The following is a 15,981-nucleotide window of genomic DNA, read 5'->3' as shown; positions in this document are numbered from 1 at the left end:
ATACGCCTTGTCTGGATTTTCTTTGTTATCTGTATGTTTGTTGGGGGGGCCAGAAGAGCAGATGCAAGATCGGTTGGCAGACAGTTGGGTAGTTAGAGGAGGGAGGCATGTGTTCACTGGCTAGGTGTATGGGGGTTGAGGTGCAGCAAGGTGATATGGGAAGTGGAACGTTAGGCGCGGCGGGATAAACCGCCGGCCGTTTGGGTTATGCATGCAAGGGGTAATGCTTTTGGGTTCGAAGGATCAGGGAGCTGATTTCGGACGTTAAGTCAGATATTTTACGACTTCGTACAGTTGTCTAACACTCAGGTGGTGGGGAGGTTGTGGCTCAGAATGGGGGGCCTGGTGATCAGGAAAGTAGAGGTGGAAACTAATGTGGGCCTGTAATTGAGGGTGTTAGAATACACCTCTAGGTAGTGGGGATAGTTTTCTGGGCTCTGGGACGCCAAGATGGGATCCAGCGGGCCCCGGGGGTGTGGGGGAGCCCTTAAGGGTAAGGTGTCATCCTTGAGGGCTGTGGCGGTGTTTTGTTGGTCTTTGACGGTGGCAGTAAACATATGTGATGGAAAGGGGTGGGGGGCTCATCGGTAGTATGTGCCCCTCCGGTGTATTCCAGCGAAAGGTTAGCTGGAATACTGTAATGGTTGCACTGCGGGAAGGGGGTTGTCTCCGAGCTGATTATCCGCTGGAGGCCTATCGTGTGGAAAAAGGTCCCGCAGTGTATTGGTGGAATATGTGTTGGAGTTCCGGGGTGCCGTCAAAGACCAACAGACTGGAGTTGAACAAGTTGTTACGGAGGTGATATTTTGGTATATATTTGATATTGGAGTTATTTATATGGTGTGAATAATAAATAGGCTGCTATGGCCATTTATACTCCAAAATGAAGGTGTGGTCTCATAATTTTAGAAGGGTAAGAAATGGGTATGGTGGAGTACAAGTGGTATAGCAGTAAGAGGCAAGTTGGGTACCTCCTGAACTACATTGGTCATGTTCAACCGCATGACTGCAGCATCACTCCTGTCAGAAGGAGCAGCAGTCAATAGCTGCTGCTGGAGGTAGGATTCTGTTTTCTCCTTCCTCCAGCATGCATGGTGAACAAAAGAGCTGGCGCTGAGACATAACTGTCCTCAGTCTCAATGTGGCACTGACGAGGACTGTGTGCGTGACCGGAAAGAGGAGGGACGCGCCGTAAGTACCAATCTCCCAGTACAAGGGGGAAAGGGGATTGGAAACATTGGGACACTTGATGTACAGGGGTGCTCTTTTGGGGACACCTGATGTAAAGGGGGACACTATTAGGACCACCTGATGTAAAGGGGGACTCTATTTGGGCACAATTGATGTAAAGGGGGACTCTATTGGGGAGACCTAATGTAAAGGGGGACTCTATTGGGGACATCTGATGTAAAGGGGGATTCTACTGGGGACTCCACCTAGTGAGGTGGGGTGCCATCATTTGCCATCTTCGCCCTGGGTGCTTGATGACCTTGACCCAGCACTGATTGGCTGAGAGGTATTGTCAAAGTAAAGCAACTTGGATTTCATTGTAGAGAAATGTAGCACTGACTCCCGAAGGAACGGCTGATTTTATTGGGCTTACCGTTACCTTCTTCCCCTCGGGTGCATCTAGGGGTTTCCCGAGGTAGATGGCCCAAAACTGCAGAGACTGACACCAGATTCACTTGAAGGGATTTTTATTTGCGACAAATAGTTAACAATACAGTCTCTCGACAGGGTTAGAGGGTTAGGTAGGGAAAATCCAGGTACTCTTAGTGCTAGGGTAAAAAGTCTCCTGTATCAGCAAATCCAGAAAATAGCCATTCACATCTGGATTTTCACCCTTATGGATAGTCCTTGCTTCACCAGGCCTAGCAACCGATAGGGTGCTCAGATCAAGAACAAGTCTCTGCCACAGACTTTATGTAGGTCACCTTGGTAAATTGAAAATTTGTAGAGCCCTCGTATGGTACCAGTATCTTGAAGCCGGTCCGACAATACCACACAAGAGCGGATTCACTTGGGTCTTTCAACCTGTCCAGGCTCCCGTCGAGAAGCCAACCCTTGCATGGCCCTTTCCCAAAGAGTCCTCCTCTGGATACCCTCACAGTTACTGACCCTCTCCATTAACCAAGATGGCACCAGACCACCTCCGAATCCTTCCTTCAGTTTCCTCGCCTCGGGCTAGCCAGCCCCGAGACATAAAATTGGGTGGATCCGCACCCCAGGCCATTGAAGTCCCGGGGGCTGGTCAAGAGGACCAGGACCATCAGCCAGAAACCACTTCTGGACCAGAACCCCGATACACGTGACGTCCGCACCTTAAGTACCCTCTCCCAGGAAGCACAGCAAGAGTGAAACACCCACTGGGCTGGTTCCGAGAGAGAATAATCTTAATGCACCCAACTAGACTGTGTTTCAATGCATGCCAAAAGTGACAGCGCCACCTATGGCCAAGCAGAACACCCTGCAGTCCAGTCAGATTGGTGCTGAGGTCAAAATTTAGACAATTAAACCCAAAACCAAACTGCAGTTTAAGGGCAAAGTTAAATGACAAAACACATAGCGCGTGCTCTTCAGGAGCCTGTGCTACACACAGTTGGGTTGAAGAACTTTCATGTAGGACTTTTTTTTTTTTTTTAAACATGTCAGTGTCCTCAGCTGTCCCCCACCGTTCTCTATAGGCACAACCAAGGCACGAAGTTCTCATCAGTTAGATTGTTCAGTGACCATATCCTGCATTAATTACTCTCTGTCTTAGGCAGCTTAAGGCTCTGAACATCACCCAAATCATTGACCAGAGCCATAGTGATTAAATGAGAAAGTGCAGAACAATGGTAAATCTATCTAGACGAGGCCACCATTGTCAAATCACTCTATGGGCGAGGCCTAAAACCATGAATTCAAATAATCTCACAACACATGGGAGAGAAGCAAGATAGAAAAGTATAATTTAAAAAATGTGAAGATTCATATGCAACTCATCAAAATTACAATGAGGTTGCCGCCTTAATTTTGCAGCAAAAACAGCTTTCATTCTTTTGGGAAGGCTTTCGTCAGCTTTTGGAATGTGTCTCTGGAAATTTACACCCATTCAGCCAAAAGAGCATTTGTGAGGACACGTACTCATATTGGAAGAGAAGACCTCAGTGACTGCAATTTCAATTCATCCCTAAGGTGTACAGTAGTGTTGATGTCAGGACTCTGTGCAGGCCACTCAGATTCCTCTACACCACCTAACTCATCAGACCACAAGGCTTTGGAGTGTGTCTGTGGGACTTGTGCCTCTCTAGCCAAAAGAGAGTTTGTGAAGTACAGATGTTGTCACAATTAGCGTGAAGGCCTCTTGATCCCTCCTAGGGAAAGAGAGCCGTGACTGATGGGGGCATGGCCAGGTGCCGGACAAAGGGGTGGATGGTGATGATTGGTGGAAACGTGGGAGATGGGCCTGAGCTCAGGAAACGTGTGCCCCAGGAAATTCTGGGTCTTTTGGAAGAATTGAATGGAAGAGCTTCCCAGCTTGTCGCCCCTTTTTTCCTATGTTATGGTATGTAACAGCTTGCTGTGGTTTCTTGACCTTGCCAGCTTTTAAAGTTGCTATAATGGGCTATGCCCTTGATGAAAAAATTGGAAGTAGGCTGTCTGTCCAGCACTTATGGTAAGGACAGACCCCACTTCCCCCTTTTGTAATTGTGTGCTCACAGTACGACTGCGACCTGTACTGGTTAAATGTGTTCACATGTTACATTTTGGAATTGAATAAAGCTGTGGCCTTGCTCTTTTCCAACCTAATGGTTGTAAGTGTTTTATTTAATGGGGTAATAGGACAAGGGTGATGGGGGATTTGATCCCATTGCGTTACATTCATTTGTACCTAGGGCCATTGCGCCTCAGCAGTCATGTTAATTTTATCCTAAAGTTCAGTAGGGTTGAGGTCAGGACTCTGTGCAGGCCGCTGGAGTTCCTCCACACTAAACTTATCAAACCATGTCTTTATAAAGCTGGCTTTGTACCAAGGGGCACAGCCTTTGTTGAACAAAAAAGTGCCCTCTTAAAACAGTTTCCACAAGGTTGGAAGCACAGAATTGTCCAAAATGTTTATGTCTGTTGCACAAGTTACAGTGTCCCTCACTGGAAACCCCTGAATATAATAATTTGGGAGGGAAGCCTACATACTTTTGGTCATATGTATGTGTAAAGGTCAGGTGTCAACCAACCTTTGATCATATAGTGTAGCCGCACAGAGCTTGGAGTCAGATTACAAGAATCCATTTAATTAGTAATTATTTTTTCAAGTGAGATAATTTTCACGGATAAGCCCCCTTGCACACTGGGCATTTAGCCCTAGTGCAAAGAGCCCTGGAGTTCTTACTCTCATAGTCTGACCGGCTGTTGACATCAGGGCTCAGAGGTGCACCTGTGCCCTACTACCACAGCTAAATCACATAGCCCCATGCAGCAGGGCTAAATGCCCAGAGTCCATGGAACCTAAATACATGTCCCCACTGCAGCTTTCCTTATAACACAGCCTATCTACAACCCTCTGTTGTGTATGACTTAAAGCTTTGTTTGTGTTTTGATGTATGTTGTGCCAAGGCAATCATTCTCTTCAAAGACACATAAACACATATATGCATGACTAATGTATTCCAGATATCCTTCCCTCCAACCTTTTAAAAAACCTCCCCCTTCTCCTATGACCTTTTCCCTTATTTTTCCATTATATTAAACTTTACATTAAATAAATAGGCGACACAGAAGTTTGGAGTATAACTGGCCATAGCAGCCTTTATTAACCAATATCTTAAAACCAATATATAATTAACATCATTAACATATGTACAATCTTTTCCATGACAGTATTTTTCTCCCAGGCTATTGGTCTTTGACGGCACACGAATTTCACCTTTTACACTTAACACTTTTCCACCAGTACACTGCGGGGTCAACTTTACCATAACAGGCCTCCGGCAGTTTATCAGCCCGGAGACAACCCCTTTCCCCGCAGTGCAACCATTCCCGTATTCCAGCCTACCCTTCTGCTGGGATACACCAAAAAGGGGGGCACATACTACCTATGAGCCCCCCCCCCCCCCCCACCATTCCATCACATCAGTTTTCTTGACACCATCAAAGACCTGATGTGCTGTAACCTTTAGCAAACAATCAGTGAGCAGTAATAATGTGCAGTAACCTCTAACAACCAATTAGTGAGTGGTATAGATGTTCAGTAAACCTCTAGCAATCAATCAACAAGCAGAAATCATGTGCTGTGACCTCTAGAAAATAACAGTGTGCCATAATGTGTGCTGTAACCTCTAGCAGCCAGTCATTGAGCGGTGATGATATACTGTAACCTCTGGCAACCAATCACAATTGCTGCCTAAACTGATTCAGTAAACTGATTTTGAGTCTAGCTGCTATTTATTGTGTCTCAAAGCATGTGGAGACCGAAATTCCATGAAAGAGGGGGCCCAAGAAAATGTTTGCCCAGGGTCCAGTCAATATTAAAGACGGCCCGGAATACCCTCACCCCATTTAACATTACATTTAGAAAATACTGGCCTATATTACATTCTCCAAAACAGAAGCAGACAAGAATCTGCAATAAAAGTTGCTAAAATCCTTGTAATTTACAGTATATAACCCACCTGGCCCAGTTCAGCCATAGAATTGCTCATCCTGCAGCTACACATAATAAAGGGACAAGGTTGCTGGTGACTAACCTAATACGGCTGCATGGTCACATTTGGTCAATGATGTTGTCCAACTATGGCCATGTAGTCATAGGTCAATGGCGTTGTCCAAATATGGCCGTGTAGTCATAGGTCAATGATGTTACAAGAATCCCTGCTCCTTTGTATTTGGCTGTGGGGCAGGGGGAATTCTATGGCTGTAGTCAATTCAGCTGACAGGCTCCCACGGGTTCAGCCCAAGAATTAGCCCATACCTAAACCCCACCTGTCTAAACGTTGATGTAGACTGGTGTCAGAGCTTGGACATGGGGATAGCAACATCGCTCAAAAGTATTTGGCTTTGGTGATTGGCTGCTCAAGCACAAGTACTGTCACATAGGAGAGGTCACACGCTCCTGCATACCCATAATCCCTATTTTAATAACGGGGGCTCCAGAAGTGTGGCGAGGCATCAAGGAAGCATGGCTGGGTAAGTATACATGCCCGAGGAGGGGTGGGCTATGTGCAGACATAAATTGGCAAAGTGACAGTGTCTCTTTAAGCACAGGAAATCTTTTGCATGGCTGCACACTGATGGAAATGACTTCTCATAACTCCAGTGTATTTTTAGCCTAACTAAACCGCTGTGACTTCATTACCGCTGTTTCTAGGTCAGGTTCCTGAGGTGTGCATGGTTTTTTGTGAAAGAGGCGCAGTCCTCCTTTTTTTTTTTTTTTGCTATTGTTGGCTGAATGGTCCTTTCCAGCCCCGGAAAGACTGAAATAGCTGCGGCAGCACATGTGGCTTTTAATATTCCTGGTAAATTCAGCAGCTCGCGCAGCGCGCGTGTTGGAAACCTTGGGGAAATGAGACACTTTGCCGTGAGTTTTGCCAGGGGTTCAATTATAATTGTTATTATCTTTGTTATCTCATAATAACATCCCCTGTGACATAATTTGCATCTTAATTTATGTAACGCTCCCATTAATAAGGATGTCTACTTTGCATCAATTAGGTAGCAGTGACATTCACGTTCCTCGCTTCTGCCACCGAGGCAATGGGACTTATTGTAAGATAAATATCTGGAATTAAAAAATATGTCTCTTCGTACAAGTAATTGCTGGAAATCAGATTAGCCAGTTAGCAAAAATAGGAATGTGATCATTATGATGTTTCTCCTCACCTTCTGTTAATGTTTATTCTCTAGAAATAATACTGCATCTAATGATACTAAAGAGAACCTGTTTTTTTAACTTCTACCATATCCATAGCAAGCCTGTCTACCATACCATATCAAGACTTAGCCCTTGTACACACGGTCGGACATTCCGACGGAAAATGTCCGATCGGACCGTGTTGTCAGATAATCCGACCATGTGTGGGCTCCATCTGACTTTTTCCGGCCAGAATGTCCGACCAACAAAGTTTGAGAGCTGGATATAAATTTTTTCTGACAACATGATCCGATCGGACTTTGTCTGATCGTTTGTATAGAATTCTGATCGGACAAAGTGCCACGCATGCTCAGATCAAATTCCTAGACCAAAGCTATTGGCTACTAGCCTGAACGTAGTCCCGTCGTAACTAAATGACGTCATCACGTTACGAACGATCGGATTTTCCGACAACTTTGTCCGCAACACTAGTTTCGGACAAAATCCGTCGGAAAAAATCCGGTGGATTTTGTTGTCGGAATGTCCGACCTTGTGTACAAGGGCTAATGCCGTGTACACATGACCGGACTTTTTGACAGACTAGGTCCGACGGTCTTCCTGACGGACCTTCGGCGGGGTTCCAACGGACTTTCCGAATGAACGGACTTGGCCACACACAATCACACCAAAGTCAGACGGATTCTAACGTGTCTAAAGTTCATAGCCAGTAGCCAATAGCCGCCCTAGCGTCGGTTTTCATCCGTCGGACTAGCATACAGACGAATGGATTTTTCGACCGGACTCAAGTCCATCGAAAAGATATGAAACATGTTTTAAATCTAAAGTCCGTCTGATTTTTAGACAGCAAAGGTCCGATGAAGCCCACACACAATCAAATTGTCCGTCAGATTCGTTCCGTCGGACCTAGTCCGTCAAAAAGTCTAGTCGTGTGTACACAGCATAAAGCCATACCAAGATACCATATCTATAAAGTGCAGCTCTTTTCACTCTGCTATTCTTTGTGCAGTATTAATACACCATACATATGCACAACAAAACGAATCCAATAAAAATCAATACAAATAAAATGAAATAAATCTCTGAGTAATCCAAACAATTAATAAAGTCTCTTAGACAATCCTGTGTATTGTTTGTAATTCACTCAACGTGCTTCAATAAAGCTTGTGACCACCATCAATTGTGTCCTCACCTGGACAAACTCACCTTACATTCACTGTAGGATCAAAGAAGGTTATTGTCCGTGGACTTGCATAAGCTCCATGAATCCAGTGGTGTCTTTCTTGTATAGGAGTGGAAAAGCGCTGCATTATATAGATATGGTATTGTGGATAACACATACATGAGAATGTGATAGAGTGTTAGTGGCTTCTATATATATATATATTTTTTTTTACATACAGTATTTTGTCATGTTACTGTACAACCCAAAATGTGAATGTATGTTATTGGGATTTTGTGTGATAGACCAACACAAAGTGGCACATAATTGTGAAGTTGAAGGAAAATGATAACTGGTTTTCAAACTTTTTTCCAAAAATTATCTGAATATCGTGGCGTTCATTTGTATTCAGCCCCCTTTACTCTAATACCCCTAACTAAAATTTAGTGGAACCAATTGCCTTCGGAAGTCACCTAATTAGTAAATAGAGTCCACTTGTGTGTAATTTAATCTCAGTATCAATACAGCTGTTCTGTGAAGCCCTCAGAGGTTTGTTAGAGAACCTTAGTGAACAAACAGCATTATGAAGGTCAAGTAACACACCAGACAGGTCAGGGATAAAGCTGTGGAGAAGTTTAAAGTGGGGGGTTAGGTTATAAAAAACTATCTAAGCTTTGAACATCTCACAGAACACTGTTCAATCCATCATCTGAAAATGGAAAGAGTATGGCACAACTGCAAACCTACCATGACATGGCCATCCACCTAAACTGCCAGGCCGGGCAAGGAGAACATTAATCAGGGGAGCAGCCAAGAGGCCCATGGTAACTCTGGAGGAGCTGCAGAGATCTACAGCTCAGGTGGGAGAATCTGACCACAGGACAACTATTAGTCTTGCACTCCACAAATCTGGCCTTTATGGAAGAGTGGCAAGAAGAAAGCCATTCTTGAAAGAAATCCATAAGAAGTCCCATTTGCAGTTTGCAAGAAGCCATGTAGGGGACACAGCAAACATGTGGAAGAAGGTGCTCTGGTCAGATGAGACCAAAATTGAACTTTTTGGCCTAAAAGCAAAACATATGTGTGGTGGAAAACTAACACTGTACAGCACCCTGAACACACCATTCCCACTGTGAAACATGGTGGTGGCAGCTTCATGTTGTGGGTATGCTTTTCTTCAGCAGGAACAGGTTAGCTGGTCAGAGTTGATGGGAAGATAGATGGAGCCAAATACAGGGCAATCTTAAGCCTCATACACACGATAGGACTTTGTACAAACTTTCCCTTGGATTTTTGTACAAAGGGCGTCGGCCCTGAACTTGTATTGCATTCACACAGCAGGACTTTTTCAGCCAACTTTCACCAAATCATGTGGTTTTTCTGCTCTTTACCGCCACCTTTGGTCAACTTCTGTATTGCTGTCTGATCTTTTGCATTGGTTCTGAGCATGCCTGTTTGTACTTTGTACAAAAGTCCTATGGTTTTCTGTACACACGATCAGACTTTGCTCCATCGGACTTTTGTTGCCAGAAAGTTTGTCCATTTGCACAGCCAACAAAAGTCCGATGAAAACCCAAAAAGTTTGTCCGATGGAGCGTACACACGGTCGGATGTTGCTCCAAAACAGCTAATTTGCATGTTTGTTGTCAAAAAGTCTGATCGTGTGTATGGGCCTTAAGAAGAAAACCTGTTAGAGTCTACAAAAGACTCGAGACTAGGGCGGAGGTTCACCTTCCAGCAGGACAACGACCCTACACTGACAACCAGAGCTACAATGGAATGGTTTAGATCAAAGCACATTCAAGTGTTAGAATGGCCCAGTCAAAAGCCAGTCCTAAATCCAATTGAGAGTATGTGGCAGGACTTGAAATTTGCTGTTTCCAGACACTCTCCATCCAATCTGACAGAGCTTGCGCTATTTTGCAAAGAAGAATGGACAAAATGTCACTCTCTAAATGTGTAAAGCCAGTAGAGGCATCCCCAAAAAGACTTGTAGCTGTGATTGCATCGAAAGTGGGTTCTATAAAGCATTGACTTAGGGGGGCTGAATATAAACGCCACACTGTTTAGATCTTTATTTGCAAAAAAGTTTGAAAACCATGTATCATTTTTCTTCCACTTGACAATTACCGTATATACTCGAGTATAGGCCGACCCGAGTATAAGCCGAGGCCCCCAATTTACCCCCAAAAAACTGGGAAACCTATTGACTCGTGTATAAGCCGAGGGTGAGATATGCCTGTCCATCCCTGTGTGTGTGTCCATCCATCCATCCATCCCTGTGTGTGTGTGTGTGTGTGTGTGTGTGTGTGTGTGTGTGTGTGTGTGTGTGTGTGTGTGTGTGTGTGTGTGTGTGTGTGTGTGAGGCCTTGTGTGTCCAGCCTACCTGTGTCCCCAGCCTCCGTCCGGTCCCGAGCCTCCGTCCGGTCCCGTCCCGTCCCGAGCCGAGCCTCCGTCCGGTCCGGTCCCGTCCCGTCCCGAGACTCCGTCCGGTCCCGTCCCGTCCCGAGCCGAGCCGAGCCTCCGTCCGGTCCCGTCCCAGGATCACCGCTCTTCGTCGGCGCCCATTTTCCTGTTCAAATGCCGCGCCTCCCTGTCTGTGATAGGCGGAACACAATTTCCCAGCAGTCTGTGTTCCGCCTATCACGGCCATCCTTTCATCCTCGTCCGTAGTACGAGGATGAGCGGATGTCCGTGATAGGCGGAACACAGGCTGCTGGGAAATTCAGTGTTCCGCCTATCACAGGCGAAGGCGGAGCCGGAGGCGCGGCTTTTGAATTAGAATAGAATGGCCGCTGTCTGTCTGCTCGACACGCTGATCGAGCAGGCAGACAGCGATGACTCGAGTATAAGCCGAGGGGGGCACTTTCAGCCTCAAAAAAGAGGCTGAAAATCTCGGCTTATACTCGAGTATATACGGTATGTACCACTTTGTGTTGGTCTATCATAATAACAATAAAATACATTTATGTTTTTGGTTGTAACATGACAAAATGTGGAAAATGTCAAGGGGTATCAATACTTTTTCAAGGCACTGTATACTCATATCTGAAAATCGAGCAATCCTGATGTACTGACGGCCTCTCATGTACCTCTCATTTCTTGAGGCCCAAAAAACAACAGAACAAATATCCCCCAAAATACCCCTTTTTGGAAAGTAGACAGTCCAAGGTATTTGGTAAGAGGCATGGCAAGTTTTTGCTGAAGTTGAATTTTTTATTTTTATTTTTTTTAACGATTTCCTTTACATACTGTAACATTGTACTACTCTGGGTAAGTAATCAGGATTTTTATTTTTATTTTTTTACACACTGTGATTGCGTATACCAGTGAATTTCACTGTTATAAGCAACAATTTTTACTAAATAAATTGATTCAATCAGTGTTTACTACTGTAGTTAACTGTGATTGGCCACTGCTAATCACATGGTACAGATGGGCTGTGATTGGAGGGAGTCATCTTGGATCAGGCAGTCTCCGGCTCCTGGGTTTGCTGTGCTTTATGCAAGTAGCTAGTGTAGGGAGACAGGTGCCCTGTCTGGCAGGGACAGTACTTAGCCGTAAAGGGAAAGGTTCCATAGGAGAAGGGGCAGTGCCGGGACTATGTCTAGCCTCCCCTTTGGGTGTGGACCAGCCAGGCCGAATGTACAGTATTTCTGCAGCGGAGATCACAAATGTTTGGGATCAGCCACAGTGAGGAAGACCATACAAATCAATGACAGGCTGACAGACTGCTGTTCAAATGCAACTGCACATCTAAGTATTTACATGCAGTTAGTGACAAATGGATGTGCATTAATGTCTAAATCACTGGCAACAAAAGTGAGTACACCCCTAAGTGAAAATGTCCAAATTGGGCCCAATTGGCCATTTTCCCTCCAGTATGAATAGCAATCTTTTAGTTTCCCTGCACAGTCCCATCCCCCCTTCAGTTAGAACACTCCCTAGGACACATATTAACCCCTTCACTGCCCCCTAGTGTTAACCCCTTCACTGCCAGTAACATTTTTACAGTAATCAATGCAATTTTAATCGCACTGATCGCTGTATTAAACCCAATGGTCCCAAAAATGTGTCAAAATTGTCCAATGTGTCTGCCATAATGTCGCAGTCACGATAAAAATCTGATAGCTGCCATTACTAGTAAAAAAAATAGTAATAAAAAAAACGTAAAAATATCCCCTATTTTGTAGACGCTATAACTTTTGTGCAAACCAATCAATATACGCTTATTGCGATTTTTTTTTTTTACCAAAAATATGTAGAAGAATATGTTTAGGCCTAAACTGAGGAAAAAAATGTTTTTTTATGTATTTTTTGAGGATATTTATTATAGCAAAAAGTAAAAAAGAATGTATTTATATTCAAAATTGCCACTCTATTTTTGTTTATAGTGCAAAAAATAAAAACAAATAGAAAAAGCTCTATTTGTGGGGAAAAAAGGACATCAATTTTGTTTGGGAGCCACATCACACAATTGTCAGTTAAAGTGGTTGTAAACCCTTACAACACACTTTGACCTACAGGTAATCCTAGATTAATGCCGCGTACACACGTAGCTGACTATCCGGCGGACTTAGTCTGGCAAACTCCCGCCGGACTGTCCGCCGGACTTTCCGAACGAGCTACTTGCCCACACACGGCACTTTTTCAGCGGACTAATACGGTGTACTAAGTCCGCCGGACTATCCGCTGTACATTTGAAATGAACGGACTCGCCCACACACGCGGAGGACAGTCCGCTCATTTTGAGCGCGTCTCCAGGTAGGCGGGGCCAGCGAAGGAGGCGTCGCTGGCCCCGTCACCTGGTATGGACCCTTCCTGAGCCGTACCAGGCCGCGTGCCCTCAACACGGGGGGGTGCCTTGTCCCCATGTTGATGAGGACAAGGGCCTCTTCCCGACAACCCTGGCCGTTGGTTGTCGGGGTCTGTGGGCGGGGGGCTTATCGGAATCCGGGAGCCCCCTTTAATAAAGGGGCCCCCGGATACCGGCCCCCCACCCTACGTGAATGAGTATGGGGTACAATGTACCCCTAGCCATTCACCTGTGGAAAAAAGTAAAAGTAAAACACAACACACAAGGGTTAAAATATTTTATTGCACAGCTCCGGGGGTCTTCTGTCTGTCTTCGGGGGTCTTCTCGCCGGACTCCTCTGCTATCTTCTGCTAGCTCTTTTGCTAGCGGAGGAGCCCGGCTTTCTTCTTCGCCGCCGTCCTCTTCTTCCGACTTCGGGGGTCTTATCTCCCTCTTCGGGGGTCTTGTCCCCCTCTTCGGTTCTTCTTGCTGGGCCACCGCGCCTTCTTCTAGGTCTTTTACAGGCGGTGGCCCGGTCTTCTGTCACCGCTGTCGCTGTCTTCTGTTTTTCTCTTCTTTTCTTCAGATGTTGCCTCGTCTCTGTCTCTGTCATCAACGCTGGATGATGTCCCCACCCATTATGATGTCACAGTCCCCAGGTATACAGGTAGACAGGTATTTGCACCCACTTCCGGGCATAGACTCCCACGGGAGTCTATGCTTCTCCCTGTCCCGCCGCTCTGTCTGCTGGGACACACATGGGTCCCAGAGACAGCGCGGACCATTCCCATTCCCATGCGCAATAGGGAACCGGGAAGTGAAGCCGCAACGCTTCACTTCCTGATTCCCTCACCTAGAATGGCAGCGGCAGCAGCCGCGAGCCGAGCGATCAATTGGCCTCAGCTGCTGACATCGCTGGAACCTGGGACAGGTGAATGTCTATTTATTAAAAGTCAACAGCTGCAGTATTTATAGCTGCTGGCTTTTAATCATTTTTTTTTTCCAGTGGACTCCCTCTTTAATGGCTATGTGTTGAGTTATTTTGAGGGGACAGCAAATTTACGCTGTTATACAAGCTGTACACTCACTACTTTACATTGTAGCAAAGTGTCATTTCTTCAGTGTTGTCACATGAAAAGATAGAATAAAATATTTACATAAATGTGAGGGGTGTACTCATTATTGTGAGATACGGTATAAACTATGACCTTGTAAAACAACCCGTTCAGTTTAAAATAGAAATACAAGGCAAAACATTTGTGCATAGATATAAAAAAAATATTATAAATAACTTTTTTTCTCTTTTTTATAAGTGATCACATACCCTCTGTTCTCTGCTGCAGAGAGTTCACAGAGATGGGGGAGGAAAAACAGCAGAACAGTACACTGATCTTCTGAGTAAATGGCTGTGTAGGGTGTGTGTGTTTTGCACAAGTCTGGTCAATGGAGGAGAGGGGGCTGAGAGTCCCTGCACAGCTACAAAACTGACCAAGCTGTGCTCACATGCCTAGTGGGGTCAGTTTTTTTTACTTGTAAAGCACAGGAACTAGCAGGAACACCAGGGATTTCACACAAAAGAAGCAATACAAAGAGATCAGAATACTTTTTTCATACAAGTACATGGTACAGCAGGCTCATATCAGGATTGTGAAATGTGGGGTTTACATATTCTTTAAGCAGTGGAGTAAAGATGAACTCGGAAGCCCTGGAGCTTACACCCGCAACAAGAAGTCCTCAGGGGCAGATCTCATGATTCTGTTCTGATAGCATAAATTTATGTCATATAACGTACTTTCATCATAAGCCTAATTACAATAAATAACTGTCACGTGCAGTGCCAGGACAAGGTCATCCAGTGCCCAGGGCAAAGACACCAAATTGCACCCCCCTTCCCTTATGGTTAGGGTTAGCAGTGATGTTGCTGTCATTACTCCTGCCAGCCTTGTAAGAGAAGCAACTGGCACAGGGTGCCCCATCCCTGCAATAAAGCATTGAACCCTGGGCAGTCACTCTTCCTGCCCACCCCTTGTGCCGGCCCTGGTCACATGTAACTTGCCTTTAAAATTTTTATTTTATTCAAAATATTCTTTGGAGTGTAAAGGGAATTCTAAGGTGCCCAACAAATCAATGCTACATCATATTAAAATATTATCTATTATAATTTCAACATTTAAAATCATCATAAAAAGATTTTTTATCACGTCACATGCAACCTAGATGTATAGTACAGTGGTTTCTGCTCAACATGTTTCACCAGGATATGGTTTCTTCAGGAGACTTTTGGGTTACTGTACACAATATCACTAGAACTATGGAAAAATGATAGAAATACAATAGAAAAACAAATGTTGTACACATTTATACATCTAATTTCACATTTAGCCAGTCCATTGTCTGATATTGTGTGCAGTTACTAAAAATTATCCTGAAGAAGCCATATCCTGGTGAAACATGTTGAGCAGAAACCACTGTACTGTACCTCTAGATTGCATATGACTTGATAAACATCTCTTTGTTATGATTTTAAATGTTGAAATTTGTAATAAATTGATGCACTGGCTATATGGGAAGTTAGCTCTCCAAAGAATATTTTGTCTATTTCTTGGGATGTGTCCTCTGTGCCGCGGGCCTCTGGTTGATAATCAATTACATTTTTTTCTTTATTCGTTCACAGGACATGCCTTGTATGATGTCTGGTGTTGCTACTCCAAAAAGGTTCCAGTTGGTCATCTCTAACACAACGTTTATGAACTTTGACCGTCAGACGTGCAGCGCCTTGAGCACATGTACCGGTTGTATGAGGGGACAAGGTGAGGGGGAGGAGATACACATTTACACACTGCTTGAAATCTGAGCTCCAGTCAATTATGAAAGACACAAATGAATGTAGTATTATATTCTTTTTATTTATTTATGGAAATGCAAGTAGTGTAAGTACCTGAATGTGACTTGATATCAACCTCTTGCATTCCCTGTACAGTACAGCACAGCTCAGACTGTGGAAAGGAGAAGCAGCACACAGAGCCAGTTGGTATAAAAGCATGCTGATAGAAGGAGAAAACAGTGGCAGAGCTCATTGCTGTGCTGCTTCTCCTTTCACTGTCTAGTCACAGGCTTAGGGCAGGTATTGAATGATGCTGGCAGTCATTGAACATGGATGACTGAGGACATCTAATG

General features: G+C 44.7%; 1 protein-coding gene across 2 annotated transcripts in view; it reads left to right on the top strand.

Annotated features, from left to right (window-relative positions):
- The window catches only part of PKHD1 (PKHD1 ciliary IPT domain containing fibrocystin/polyductin), a 975,887-nt gene that overhangs the window by 566,059 nt on the left and 393,847 nt on the right, over positions 1–15,981 (top strand). For both annotated transcript variants that reach the window (XM_077489019.1, XM_077489018.1), the window contains one exon: positions 15,479–15,614. In XM_077489019.1, coding sequence (XP_077345145.1) covers positions 15,479–15,614 — 136 coding nt within the window. The remainder of the gene's footprint in view (positions 1–15,478; positions 15,615–15,981) is intronic.

This window comes from Lithobates pipiens, unplaced genomic scaffold (assembly GCF_037356315.1).
Source record: "Lithobates pipiens isolate NorthernLeopardFrog02 unplaced genomic scaffold, aLitPip1_a1.2 Scaffold_18, whole genome shotgun sequence".
NCBI classification, from domain to species: domain Eukaryota; kingdom Metazoa; phylum Chordata; class Amphibia; order Anura; family Ranidae; genus Lithobates; species Lithobates pipiens.
The sequence above is the reverse complement of the archived record's forward strand: the minus strand, read 5'-3'. Positions and strand labels throughout refer to the sequence as shown.